Source organism: Doryrhamphus excisus, chromosome 8 (genome assembly GCF_030265055.1).
Source record: "Doryrhamphus excisus isolate RoL2022-K1 chromosome 8, RoL_Dexc_1.0, whole genome shotgun sequence".
NCBI lineage: Eukaryota > Metazoa > Chordata > Actinopteri > Syngnathiformes > Syngnathidae > Doryrhamphus > Doryrhamphus excisus.
In genome coordinates, this window is record NC_080473.1 from 17579643 (window position 1) to 17594701 (window position 15059).

Below are 15059 nucleotides of genomic sequence, written 5' to 3' on the forward strand. Positions count from 1 at the left end.
GACCCACTGGCTGGAGACCCCTGACTTACCATGTATGAACTCAAAGACTGGTAAGGTTGGTATTTTATGGTATGGTGATTATTGAGTGCAGACAATCTTGACACAACATCGCAGGTGGAAATGTGGTCATTACATGTTTTTTGTGGGACTACCCGTGCTTGTGGTGGAAAAGATTGTTAAAAACTCCAGACATGGAAAAAAGAACATGCAAACACAACATGCTTAGAGTGGTGGTCCTACCTGGATGTCATCAGACGTCAAGTGCCCCTTCATGTCGCTGTTCTTCTTCTTTGGCGGCGGAGGGGCGGGCTTGTGCGCCGGCGGGAGGTCGGTCCTGTTAAAAGAGAGCGCAAAGACGGCATGACCTTCGGCGGCGACAGTGGCGGCCGCCCGTCACATAGCGCTCAGCACTCGGTAATGAGAAGTCCTGCCTGCACTTGCCTTCTCTCGCCTCGGCTTTTCATAGCTCTCGACTTGGCGGCTGTGTGGCGGCGGCCTTGCGCCCTTTCAAAGGCTGGAGCGACACTGTGCTAACGAGAGTGGGCTGTAATTGGACACTGAGGTGAGGGCTGGGGGATGGGGGTGAGGGGTGGGGTATAAGGGGGCAGGGAGAAGCGCATGTGTGAGTCAGGTACTCTATGTGGTTCCAACCTCATGCCAAGTCTTTGATTGGCATGTCCTCTTGAGGGCTGACTCTGAAAGCTCCATGTGTGCCCTTTCGTCCCTACAGTCTGGTGACCACATGTCCTCTTTTCCCGCTTTCATCTTCATATAAATTGTCATAGGTGCCACTGTTTTGCACAAATTCCTACCGTAGACTCCAAACCAAACCGGGACTCTTCGACTCAATTGTTCCTTCGCTTCTTTATGCAAAGATCCTCTATATAACAGGACCACTGTTATGAAGGACTTTCTCCAAAAAAAACCGAAACAAGCGTCAGAGATCCTCTATATGACAGGCGTGCTCTCTGTTTTTAATGAGTGTTTTGAATGGCAGAATGCAGTGAAATGTCTGATAACCTGAGATGTCGCCACTTTTGCTGGGCATTACCAGACCTGACCAGGGTGGCCATCACGTGACCTGACCAAGGTGGCCATCATGTGACCTGACCACGGTGGCCATCACGTGACCTGACCAGGGTGGCCATCATGTGACCAGACCAGGGTGGCCATTATCTGACCAAACCAGGGTGGCCATCATGTGACCTGACCAGGGTGGCCATTACGTCACCTGACCAGGGTGGCCATCATGTGACCAGACCAGGATAGCATTACCTGACCAAACCAGGGTGGCCATCACGTGACTTGACCAGGGTGGCCATTACGTGACCTGACCACAGTGGCCATCATGTGACCTGACCAGGGTGGCCATCATGTGACCAGACCAGGGTGGCCATTACCTGACCAAACCAGGGTGGCCATTACCTGACCAAACCAGGGTGGCCATCATGTGACCTGACCAGGGCGGCCATCATGTGACCAGACCAGGGTGGCCATCATGTGACCAGACCAGGGTGGCATTACCTGACCAAACCAGGGTGGCCATTACCTGACCAAACCAGGGTGGCCATCATGTGACCTGACCAGGGCGGCCATCATGTGACCAGACCACAGTGGCCATCATGTGACCTGACCAGGGTGGCCATCATGTGACCAGACCAGGGTGGCCATTACCTGACCAAACCAGGGTGGCCATCATGTGACCTGACCAGGGCGGCCATCATGTGACCAGACCAGGGTGGCCATCATGTGACCAGACCAGGGTGGCCATTACCTGACCAAACCAGGGTGGCCATCATGTGACCTGACCAGGGCGGCCATCATGTGACCAGACCAGGGTGGCCATCATGTGACCAGACCAGGGTGGCCATCACGTGACCCTGGATGAAACGGGGCAAACACGAATCTGTGCTCAAACTGTTGGAGATCATTATTTGCCATAGGAGGTGTCGCTGTGCTCTTGTTACGCCGTAGAAGCCTTCACCCTGGAACACGCTAGCAGCCACACATCGCATGCCGACATGCTCGATAATGAAGAAGAGCGGCGTGCAGCAACAGGTCTTATCTGCGACGCTTGGTGTCCTTATTGAATAACATGACCTTTCTTGCAAGGCCAAGCTGGCGTTTTAATGTGCAGAAAATTTGTGCATGAGCGCACCTCTTGACTTCTTTCACGCTTGTTATTTCCGCTCCGTATTGCCTCCTGTGTACGGCGGTCGTTTGCCAGCCCTCCTGCCTGCGGCGGCGAGGCATCATGCAGCGCCATGCCTCGTTTAAAAAAGAACCGTGGAAAAGGAGGTATATCCATTTTCCATCCTCAGCAAAGAAAGAAGCTGCAGCTTCCGGAGGCGAGACGGTGAGCTCATTAGCCGACGTAATCCTGATAGTCGCACACAACGTGACACAACGTGACACAACGTGACGGCTTCTTTTCTACCAATTCTTGCTGGGGATGAATTTCCACCAGCAGGATCTTCATATGCCTTGTGGTCAACCTTGTTTCCCGATGATGATGGTGATGATGATGATGACATTTGATCGAGGGCCATCATGTCTCAGGTGACTCCCAACCCCCCCCCCCCACACACACCCACATTTTTCTTCCCACTGAGTTTGTCATCAAGCCTGGGGGGTGCTGCCTGCAGATCAACCGTCATCATTGAGGGACGTCACAACACACACAACACAGCTGGTGTGTGTGTGTGTGTGTGTGTACACGTCAGTCAGACTCCATTTCATTTTTTAGTTTTAACCTTTTCGAAGATGGAGATGGTCTGTGGACTATTTGATGCTCCTGAGGTGTTTTGGCCATAAAGTAACTCATCATCACCATTTCATTGTGTCGAGTGGCTGAAGGTCGGAAGTCGTGGTTTTTTGCATTGTTGACAGTTGATGCTCCATGGTAGCAATCTCTTTTCAGGAGTGGAGTTTGGAACCGGCCCAGTTTGATTGTGTGGTTGTTGTTGTTTCTTTCCTTGTAGAAGACCTTTCACGTACAAATCTCCAACATTCCAATATTTTTGTTTCATATCATGATTCCGTTTCTGAGACATGAAGTAGATGCCACTATACATAAAACTCCAATATTCTGAACCTTGGCTCTAAAGCTGTTTTCCTCAATGTAGATAATCATAGCATAGATAATCACAAACAAAGACCCACAAATGAGAAAAAAAATGTTTTATTTTGATCCAGACGCACAAGACTCGCTGGAGAAGAAGAATGCAGCGTGTCTCTGCTTAACCACTAAAGAAGAACATTTTCCACTTCATGATATCTCGCAGGCGGCAGTGCGCCAAGGAAAAGGAAAGCCATCACCATGGAAGTGAAAATGAATCTTAAACATCTCTGAGAGAAGAACACGCCTACCAATTTTGGCTGCTCAACAATGGCGACCATCATTAAACTCGTTGACCCCCAAAGACATCTTCATATGTTTTTAGGGTTTTGTTAGGGAAGAGGCAAAAGGAGGTGATGACACATGTGCACACTAAAAGATCACTGTCACTATTAGAACAGTTTTAAGTCTGTTTGATAAGAGCTTTTTTGCATGTAAAAACATACATGAAGGAGGACGTGGGAGAGCGTGGAGGAGTGTAACGTGCAGACGGTAACGCTTTGTGGGGACATTTCAACACATGCACACACAACGTTCTGCTACTATACTATTACTATACTACTATACTATTACTGCTATATTTGTAAACAAAGCGTTATTTCAATATAAAACAAGCCTTATTTGTGTTGAGCTGAAAAATGAGCTGATATGAGCATTTTAAAAATATACAACATAAGATGGGGAGAAATATTTCAATATTGAACAAAGCAAAATTTGTTCTTGATGCAAAATCACACCATCCTCTTGTTGCTCTCTGGTTCTACCATATCTAACTTATTGTGTGGAGATATGGCTAATAACTATAAAAGCAATCTTCACTGGCTAAATGTACTGAAAAGGAATCAGAGAGGATCATCCTTAATGCCGTTCCTGATTGGACTGCCGTCTCCGGGTCCTGCCCCAAGCAAAGGAGTTAAGCACCCCGAGGGACGGATGGTACCTGAGATGGACAGGCCAATTGGGCCGGTGTCTGCCTTGAAGCGGAAAGGCAAGGAGCTGAGCCGAAAGGCAAAGCTCTCAATTACGTTGAGTTCCTACCCTGACCTCGGGTCATGAGCTCTGGGTAGTGACCAAAAGGACAAGATGGCGGGTACAAGCGGCCAAAATGAGTTTACCGTAGGGTGGCTGGGCTTTCCCTTAGAAATAAGGTCAGAAGCCTTGTCATCCCGGAGTAGGCTTATCTGGTCAGGATGCCTCCCTGAGGAGGTGTTCAGGGCACATCTGACCGGTACGAGGCCTCTGGGAAGACCCAGGACACATTAGAGAGACTCTGTCTCTCAGCTCAGGATTTGACAGGAGAAGCGAAACAAAGTTGCAGGGGAGAAGGAAGTTCATAAGCGGTAGAAGATGAATGGAATATTTGATATGTCCTCCATGTGTACCGTGTGAGTGACTTAGGAGTTGATTAAGCTGTCATTTATGCAGAGGTTTCTTCTCTCACTAAAACTCCACTTCCATCGCAGCCCAGGAAAGAAAAGTCATATCTTTTATTGCATTGGATTGTTCTCGTTGTTCTACATTACACGCGTGGCCAGTGAGTGTTGTTTTGAAACGAAAGAGCAGCTTTGTGTTTGTTATATTTGTCTGCTGTGTTCTCCTAGTCTACAATCAAATATTAAAATTCTTAATATGATGGTTGAGGCCAGGGTTCATGTGGTTTTGTTAGAAATGGAAGAACTTTCACATTCATCCACACACAGGGGGGTAATCTATTTTGCATTTCTTTATTTTATTTGGTGTATTCATGATGCATTTCATTCATTTACTTTAAAACATCATCATCTGCTAGCAAGTCTTACGATGAGAAAAACTATCCTAACTAACCTAAAACTAATCCTATTTTTAAAAAAAGTTAGAAAAAGTCCGTCAAATCCTCCTGGGGCATTATATTTCCTAACAATGCTTTTTCTGTCATTCTCCGTGGCTGACACTGCTGCGGTTGTGTTGACGTTTGTTGACACCTTTGGTAGTCAACAAACTCACTTTTCTTCTCCGCTCCACTGGAGCAACACTGCTTCATTTTTCTCCAAACTGCAGCAACACATGAACTAAGACTACGTTAAATCAAAGATTCAAATCAATAATGACTTTTTATGAGACGTTTGTTGGAAATGTCAGGGGCCCAAGGCAATTGCCTCATGGTAAGTCCACACAAGAAGAAGAAATCCGCCGTGTGATGTCGAATGCTAAAAGCAGCTGTTGGCGCGGCCTGCTCCGTTTACGGGAGGAGAGAATGTTTCTTCTTGAGGAATGGAATCCAAAGGGTTCCAAATGTTCCCAAGTCCAACAAGCAGAATAGTCCTTCTTTTGGCATTGGTTCTTCACTTTGTACTAATTGTTCCCCCAATGACGGAAGCTAACCCAGCTAACGAACTAGCCAGCCAGCTAGCATGCTGAGCGCCATACTGTCAGATTGTGTCCTGGTTCCCACTCCACAGCCTTCAGCCGTGTGACGGTGCCACGGGGGCGGGGCGGAGCGCCTGTGTGGCGGCCCATCTCACCTCCCTGCGCTAATGGAAGCTGACAAGCGCCACAAGCACGAAGCGCCGGACAGGGTTGGCGGGGAGTGTGAGCTCCATCCAGGTTTGCACTCAGGCGTCCACCTTGAGGACCTCTGACCCCCGTCATGCTCGGCTGGATACGGAGACCTCAGGGCGGCTTCAGGGGGGAGATTTAAGGGGGAAAACATTGCTAATCCCCAAAGTGAGAATAATAATCTGGCCGGGAGATTTACAGCCAAGACTGCATTTTGTGCCCCGCAGGCCATGTTTTTATCACGATAAAGACTTCCGCCTTCAGCACCACGATGTCGCTGTTTGACCAACGCTGGAGCTGACCCTCGCTGCTCTCATTGATTTCGGCTGATCAAAATCTTATTTGGCAATTTAAATGCTAATGATACTTTTAATTGCCAGACGATAAGAGCGATTTGATCTTCAGGAGGCAATTACTTGAACACTTTGTCTTGCGCCGCCCCTGGCAAACCACAAAGACTCCGAGGAAGGAAAAAAAACACAAAAGTACAACAACTGGGTTTTGTTCTCAGACATGTTTATCACAAAAATATCCTTCATTATGGCACAATTTACAATTATACACAACCGGCTTACATCCAAACCTCAGGCATTGATATGACGATACACACGCACGCACACACACACACACACACAAGACGTGATGGAAACACTGCATGGGCAATCTTTCACATTCAGCAGCAGTTTGGAAGGAAACAACAACCAGCACAGCAACACTTTGCTTACAGCAGCTGCAGGAGTGCAGATGTTGACATGAGAAGTCTGGTCTTACACACCTGATATTAACGCCAATCATGCACTTCCTGTTCCTTCCACCAGGAGTATTTGCATACTGGCCAGTGTTACTGCTTTCTATGTGTGCTTTTCATATGTGCTTGTTAAAGGAAAAGTGCACTTTTTTGGGGGAAAGGGGGGGTGTTGCCCGTAATCTACAATCCCTATCATCTATCTATTAGGGGTGGAGCCGAACCCGAATACAGTATTCGGAATGAATAATTACTTTTTTTTAAAGGAATAATGAATTGGAACAATGAGTGGTTAGCACGCCGGCCACACAGCTCGGCGATCCGGGTCCAATTCCACCCTCGGGCATATCAGTGTGGAGTTCACATGTTCTCCCCATGCATGAGATGGTTTTCTCCAGGTACTCCGGTTTCCTCCCACATTCCAAAAACATGCTAGGTTAATTGGTGACTCCAAATTGTCCATAGGTATGAATGTGAGTGGGAATGGTTGTTCGTCTATATGTGCCCTGTGACTGGCTGGCCACCAGTCCAGTCCCGTGACCTTCGTGAGGACACGCAATAGAAAATGACTGACTTTTTTAAATATTAGTATTGGGGAACAATTAAAACATCCCATCAGAAAGCTTTGTTTCTTGCCCGGATCAACCAATGTAATGCTGCGTTGCACACCCGTATTATCTATCGATCATCCATCCATCAGATAAACAGCTACCCATTTTTTTAAATCTGTTTTTATGTCTTTAGAACACACATAAAAGGGAAAGATGCGTGTTCATGTCTCACATAATGATTGTGGATCTTGGGCAACATTGTTTTTTTTTTAAAAGTGCACTTTTCCTTGACAATTTTCATCTGCTTTGCTTCTTCAACTTGCATGTCAATAAAAAGGAAAGTGTTTGTTTGGCCACAATGCAAACGTATACGTTTTCCTTTCTAAAAGTACCAGTTCAGGCACCATTTAATACTGCCAGATAAAATGTAAACGCTAAGCATCCCCGTCCTTGAATAGTCTAATGAATCAAACCATTGTTTATCTCGTGAATGTACATACTTCTCATTCACTATTCAATATATCAATCAAGTTTATTCATATTTCTTCATTTTTATCTACTGCTGTTATTGCTGTTGTCAACTTCCCACTGGCTATTTATTTAAAGTCACGTTATTCCCATCCATTTCAATACAAAATGGAAGTTTTGGTGTTAAAACATGTCTGACATCCAGTATTTCTACCCAGCTAGCTTTTTGTTTGACCAGATACTTGAAAATGTTTTAGATTCTTATTACGTGTTGGAATCCTTCTGGGTGTTGATGCACTCGTGTTTGCGTCTTATCTCTTCATGTATACACCTGGTGTAAACACCTCAGGAAGCTTTTGGTCATTCATCATCATTCACCAAAGACTGATCTTCAGCTTCCTCTTTTCTGCTCAAGTGTACTTTGATGCATTTTAGTCCCAAGTTGTTTTCACTTTGGGTTTGATAGTTTGCATCAAAGGGGGTCCTCAGTCCAGGAGTGATAGTTTGCATCAAAGGGGGTCCTCATTCCGGGGGTGATAGTTTGCATCAAAAGGGGGCCCCCATTCCAAGAGTGATAGTTTGCGTCAAAAGGAACTCCCATTCCGGGAGTGATAGTTTGCATCAAAGGGGGTCCCCATTCCAGAAGTGATAGTTTGCGTCAAAAGGAATTCCCATTCCGGGAGTGATAGTTTGCATCAAAAGGGGTCCCCATTCCAGGAGTGATAGTTTGTGTCAAAAGGAATTCCCATTTCAGGAGTGATAGTTTGCATCAAAGGGGTTTCTCATTCCCAGAGTGATTGTTTGCATCAAAAGGAATTCCCATTCCGGGAGTGATAGTTTGTATCAAAGGGGGCTCCCATTCCAGAAGTGATAGTTTGAATCAAAGGGGGTCCCCATTTCGGGAGTGATAGTTTGCATCAAAAGGGGTCCCCATTCCAGGAGTGATAGTTTGTGTCAAAAGGAATTCCCATTTCAGGAGTGATAGTTTGTATCAAAGGGGGCTCCCATTCCAGAAGTGATAGTTTGAATCAAAGGGGGTCCCCATTTCGGGAGTGATAGTTTGCATCGAAGGGGTCCCCATTCCAGGAGTGATAGCTTGTATCAGGGGGGTTCCTCATTCCGGGAATTATAGTTTGTATCATAGGGGGCTCCCATTCCAGAAGTGATAGTTTGCATCAAAGGGGGTCCCCATTCCGGGAGTGATAGTTTGCATCAAAGGGGTTTCTCATTCCCAGAGTGATTGTTTGCATCAAAAGGAATTCCCATTCCGGGAGTGATAGTTTGTATCAAAGGGGGCTCCCATTCCAGAAGTGATAGTTTGAATCAAAGGGGGTCCCCATTTCGGGAGTGATAGTTTGCTTCAAAAGGAATTCCCATTCCGGGAGTGATAGTTTGCATCAAAAGGGGTCCCCATTCCAGGAGTGATAGTTTGTGTCAAAAGGAATTCCCATTTCAGGAGTGATAGTTTGTATCAAAGGGGGCTCCCATTCCAGAAGTGATAGTTTGAATCAAAGGGGGTCCCCATTTCGGGAGTGATAGTTTGCATCGAAGGGGTCCCCATTCCAGGAGTGATAGTTTGTATCAGGGGGGTTCCTCATTCCGGGAGTTATAGTTTGTATCAAAGGGGGCTCCCATTCCAGAAGTGATAGTTTGCATCAAAGGGGGTCCCCATTCCGGGAGTGATAGTTTGCATCAAAGGGGTCTCCATTCCAGGAGTGACCCCCTTTGATGCAAAGAGTGATAGTTTGCATCAAAGTGGCTCCCATTCCGGGAGTGATAGTTTGCATCGAAGGGGCTCCCACTCCAGGAGTGATAGTTTGTATCAGAGGGGTCCCCATTCCGGGTGTGATGGTTTGCATCAAAGGGCTTTCTCATTCCGGGAGTGTTAGTTTACATCAAAGTGGCTCCCATTCCGGGAGTGATAGTTTGCATCGAAGGGGCTCCCACTCCAGGAGTGATAGTTTGTATCAGAGGGGTTTTTCATTCCGGCAGTTATAGTTTGTATCAAAGGGGGTCCCCATTCCGGGAGTGATACTTTGCATCAAAGGGGTTTCTCATTGCAGGAGTGATAGTTTGCGTCAAAAGGAATTCCCATTCCAGGAGTGATAGTTTGTATCAGAGGGGCCACCATTCCAGGAGCGATCGTTTGTACCAAAGGGGGCTCCCATTCCAGGAGTGATAATTTGCATCAAAGGTGTTTCCCATTCTAGGAGTGATACTTTGCATCAAAGGGGTCCCCATTCCAGGAGTGATACTTTGAATCAAAGGGTCTCCCATTCCAGGAGTGCATTTGGTAAAGGAAGCTGGTGTGAAAATGTGATTGATGTCACCAGTGTTAGTGTCAGTGTGTCAATGTCGGGGAGGGCAGCAAGCTTTCAGCGCTGCCACGATTGGCACTGCTGGTGCATGTTGAAGGTCATAAATCTTGTGGGGGTGGGGGCAGGAAGAGTGATGAACACATTATATTCGGACTATCGCTTTTGACAATGGCCGTCTGTTTTGATAATCATTAGATGCATGCGCCAGTGCGGCCTCTGAGCGAGCGTGTGATTTATCAGCCATGACCGATGGCGAGTCCTGTTATGTTGCTGCTTGGCCGTGTTTTTGAGGTCATTAACGTGCAGTGCGAAAGCATCCCTTTGCCATCCTGACGCTCAGGTCATTCTCTACGCTCACATGACTCAACACATTCCCACGCTAACGTCTTCAACCCCGGGCTTGCTAGAAAAGGCTCCTGTGCTTCTAAAAGGCTGGACACTGAACAAACATGAAAGCTTGGGTGACGTGAGACTACAGCGCATGCAGAGCTAAACAAGGACACAAGACGTGGACACCATGGACACCACTCTGGTCATGCAGCATTGACAACAAGCATGCACACGGACAGGGAGGGTGGAGGTGGGAGGAGCTTGGGTGTTAGGATGGGTTGCTAACAAAAAAGACTTAATCGGTAAGATTAACAGCAGCCAAATCCTCTATCAGATTCTTTTCCGTCTGATTAGCAATTTGATTGGATATGTTTGCCAGCAGTCTGCCCGAGCTCGCCCAATTCTTATCAATCACAAAGAGTTACATTGACAAAGTTTCACATCAAAATGTCAATTTGCACCATTGTTAGACACAGTGGCCCCGCCTCTTTTCAAAATTATAATTTGTATTTTTTTTTCTCCCTTCCTCTAACGCTCACAGCGGCGTGCTCAAGTACGTCACTTGCAGGCTGCCGTTGGAGGCGGGCAAGAGAATAGAGGATCCGGGGGGGCAGGGCTCAGTGGGGGACAGACTGGGGTCAGGAGCCTCTACTTTCCTTGTGGCGGACTCTGGCTTCTCTGCAGCCTGTGTCACGCAACTGTCAGCTACAGCCGCAACGGCGACGCTGAGGGAGGCGAGGGGGAAACAGAGAGTAGTTACTTTGACATCACAGTGAGAGAGAGAGATAGATTAGCAAGAAGGGGGGGGGGGGGTGATGAGGAGGACAGAAAGCAGTGCTGATGGTGATGGGGGTGTTAAGAGGCTACTACAGGTGATGTAAAATGTATTTGGGAAGATACTGTGGTGGCTGTGAGCAGGGGCCCACGTTTGGAACCTTTTAGCATCACAGCGACGACATTAAACGCAACACAACCCCCGCAGCCAACATTTTCATGTGCAATTTCTAATTGTGTCATTTATTGTACAAAGTCTTTGTGTGGATTTACTGATCTTGTGAGCTCAGGACGACAAAAAGTCCAGAATTTTTATGGTAGCATTATTGAAACCAAAGGAAACACAATGTCAAATTATAATCATTGCATTTACTAATAATCTGGATTTGATTGAGCAGAATACGTACTTGATCCCCTACCAAGCAGCATAGCATAGAGTAATATTAGTATTACCCCCATAGAGTAATTCCACACAAATGCGTACTGTCCCTTTAAAAAAAACACTCCTAACCTCAATTCATTATGAGAATAACAGACACCTGTCAGACATTGTCTTCCATTCCCACCTCTACACTACCATGGGAAAGACCAAAGAGCTGAAATACAGACTGGAGACCTGCACAAGACTGGAATGGACTACAAGAGCATCAACAAGATTGTAGACCTGCGCAAGACTGGAATGGACCACAAGACCATAAAGAAGACTGTAGACCTGCACCTCCCACTACTTATTTACATCTACCTAAAAGTCATGACTTCATAACCTTTATTTCATGTTATAATAAAGCTACCATGAAAGTTCTGGAGTGTTTGTATCTTTGTAACTTAAAGCCTAGAATAACAAGCGGTCATATAATCTCTAACGGCCGGTCTACGCACAAAAAAAACCTCAAAAGGTTCTTTAAGAGGTTCATTTTCATGCGTCATCCGTACGGCCGTACGGCTTTGGTACGTTTGGTGTCAGGTTCCTTTTTCCGTGCATCATACTAGCGGACTCCGTATGTGCGTGGTGCTCCATATGTACACCCCACATACATAATTAGTGCAGCCAACGCATGATCAGATATTTCTAACATGCTCCATGCGTGTTGAGTAAGAGGGTCATGTTTTGCCTGCAGGAAAACTGCATTGAATCTGTATTTGTATTTATCAATCTATATTTGTTTACATCCTTTCTTTTCTATGTCTTTATGGTAATATACGTATATGGAAAGTAATATTTACAGTATATTTGATTCCTGATGCAATTCATATTGTTATTTACGTGAGTGGATATGATGTATACGCCTGTGCTGCATGAGTCCACGCTTGGAGATAAGCCTCATAATAAGCCTCATTAAGTTAATTAAGTCCCAATATATTACATAGTTATTGACCATTTATGTTCTTGTGAGTGGAGGAAGTGAGGTAGGCCTCCCCCATGTATGGAACCAATCATGTTTCTGGTGTGGATCTTATGCGGTTGCTTTGCGCAATGATCAGTTCCGAGTAGTTCTCGCAACCTTCACAGGAAGCATGGAACGCAAGGTCAGTATGTACGTTTTGGGTGCGTTTTGGAGAGCGTCACAAATCACACGGCCAAAAAGTCATAGATCTGGTTGTGAACTTGGCTTTACCAAATATGTACTTTACCCTTTTGCCAAGACTAAACTGATCAAACCTTGCCTGGTCCTCTACACGGAAACACTGGATCTTCTTTGCATCTTTCTTTTTGTGCGCCCGCCAGAAATAGAAGCGTGTTGTGGTAACCACGACAACCGCGCCTGACGCTGTCTGCTGAGGCCAGGTGTGCACGACAGAGGTGCTTAGCAGGATGCGACATGAACGTTTCCCCCTCATGTACAGAATGGCTGCAAGCAAACAGATGGGGGGCTTTTTTTTCCTTTTGGTATTATTTTAGCCACGCTGCATCCTCTGTTGTGCAGCAGCTGGCCATGCTAAAGACTTTATGAGGCGTGCCTTGTAAGAGGGAGATTAGCCAATAGTCAAGCTGCCTGTCTGAAATCAAATCAGAAACAACATCAATAAATCTACTAATAAATCCAAGATGAGCTTCATGACTATTTAACACGTCATTAGATGTGATTCCCATTTCTAGCAGGATATTCGGCACCCAAGATATCCTCCATGCAGTCAGATAGGGTTTCTCCGGATGAATAGGAGATAGGTTTGCACTATTAACTCCCCCTGAATGTTTTTTCTTGTGCCTTTCAAAGCCCTCGTCTCTCTGGAGGGAATGACACGAGTTCACATCTAATCTTCTGCCCCCGCCCTACAACACTTTGGCAAAGGCTCTGCTACTCACAGGTCATTATCTGTCTCCGTGCGGGTCTTCTGCTGGCGCCGATGGACCATGACCACGGTAACAGCCACGCCGATGATGAGGCCGATGGCCACGATGCCTCCCAGGATCCCGATAACACCGCCCGGGGGACCCCGCGCCATCGGCTTCTCTGCAAAGCAGAAAGAAGAAACAAGAGTGTCAGGATGCAACATGAAAATGATTCTCTGTGCAGCTGGACAAAAAAATAGCGTGAGAAAATGGACAATACAGAAAATAATCACATGAGCTGCTTCCAAGCTTTCAATCACGAAAATCTTCTGTTAAAATCTTTTTTTTTTGTTTGACAGCACGGCTTCTTTGTCCTAAAAAGGCAACCAAAGCGTCCACAGAGGAAGACGCCATTGTCCTGCAGGCCTGGCACACCATGAATGCGGCTCTGTTGTGGCCTCTCAGCTGCCACCGCACATCTGACGCAAAGCCCATCAGAAGCTTTGGTTCCCATTTGACAGTGAAGCCTGACAACAAGGAGCAACACCGTCACATCTCTGGTGCAAAATGCCATGGCTTTCATAATACCATAACAACTTATTTCTATATCATGCTACTTTTTCCTGATAAAACCTCTAAAATATCCTTCTAAAGACTGCCATTGCTGCATGCCATGCCACCCGCCATAGCATGCGTCTTGGAGCACGCAGACGCATATAATGAACGTGATACGGACCAGACACACAGATCTGTGAAATTTACAGCCAAAAAACATGCAGAAATGAACTATGGGAGAGAGAATGTCTGATCCCAAATGTGTGTGTGTGTGTGGGCGAGGGGGCACAACCATCCAAGTACAGATTTTACAGATTTTGCCTTTGGCCTCAGCTACTCTGGCTGTCCTGTGCTAACAAACAATCAGTCGGCGTTTTCACAAAGACAATGATAACTTCAAGTTTGCTTGGACTTGATTTCACTTGAGTTAACCTTGAATTAACTAAATGTAACAAGACTTAACTTGTATCAACTTGTGTTAACTAAATTGAGTTGAATTTAATTAACTAGTGTTAGCTTGAGTTAAAAATGCTCCTCAGTTGGACGAGTTTTGTGCTAAACTCATCATTCCACATTAACTTGAGTTAACTTGTGCTAATTGGAGTTAAGTTGAATTAACTAGAGATAGCTTGATTGAACTTGAGTTGCCTTGAATTAACTTGAGTCAACTTCAGTTAACTCACATTAACTCGAGTTAACTTGTGCTAACTGGAGTTAAGTTGAATTAACTAGAGGTAGCTTGATTGAGTTACTTTGAATTAACTTGAGTAAACTTCAGTTAACTCGCATTAACTCGAGTTAACTTGTGCTAACTGGAGTTAAGTTGAATTAACTAGAGGTAGCTTGATTGAGTTACTTTGAATTAACTTGAGTAAACTTCAGTTAACTCGTGTTAACTCGAGTTAACTTGTGCTACCAATGACAGCTGTGTCCTGGACACTAATATCCTGTGTTCCTAGATGCCCACATGAGGGTCCACCAGGGACCAATCAATGGCAGCGGGCTGCAAATAGTCCACTGAGAAAAGAGGGGTCACCCTCATGATGTCTCATGTTGACCCTCCTCGGATCGCCTGACTCATGTGGACATAAACGGGACTGACGTAAGTGGGTTCCACACAATAACCTTGGAGACAGCATCTGTCAGATGTTTCTCATGCGAGGTGGAATCAACCCCCCCAAGAAAGAATGGATGAAGAGCATCTTTGAAGAATGCAATCTGGCTGTAACATGGCAACAGCTAAGTCACGGCCGCTACCAAAGGCTGGGAATGGCAGACTAAAGAGTCTAGTGTTGTGTAACCGACACACACAGGACTGGATCACAAAGCAATTTCCCTGTGGTGGTTCCTCCAAGCTGCCAGCATAGAGGATTTACATCAGGTGGGTCCAGAC

The 15059-nt window shown here is 45.9% G+C and overlaps 1 protein-coding gene across 5 annotated transcripts in view; it reads right to left on the reverse strand.

Moving 5' to 3' along the window:
• The window catches only part of nectin1b (nectin cell adhesion molecule 1b), a 187158-nt gene that overhangs the window by 19496 nt on the left and 152603 nt on the right, over positions 1-15059 (reverse strand). For 4 of the 5 annotated variants that reach the window (XM_058080329.1, XM_058080334.1, XM_058080333.1 and 1 more), the window contains 3 exons: positions 13145-13292; positions 10720-10790; positions 241-332 (listed from right to left, as the gene is read on the reverse strand). In XM_058080329.1, the coding sequence (XP_057936312.1) occupies positions 241-332; positions 10720-10790; positions 13145-13292 (311 nt within the window). Of the gene's footprint in view, positions 1-240; positions 335-10719; positions 10791-13144; positions 13293-15059 lie in introns of all 5 variants that reach the window. The other variant, XM_058080331.1, reaches the window with a different exon arrangement.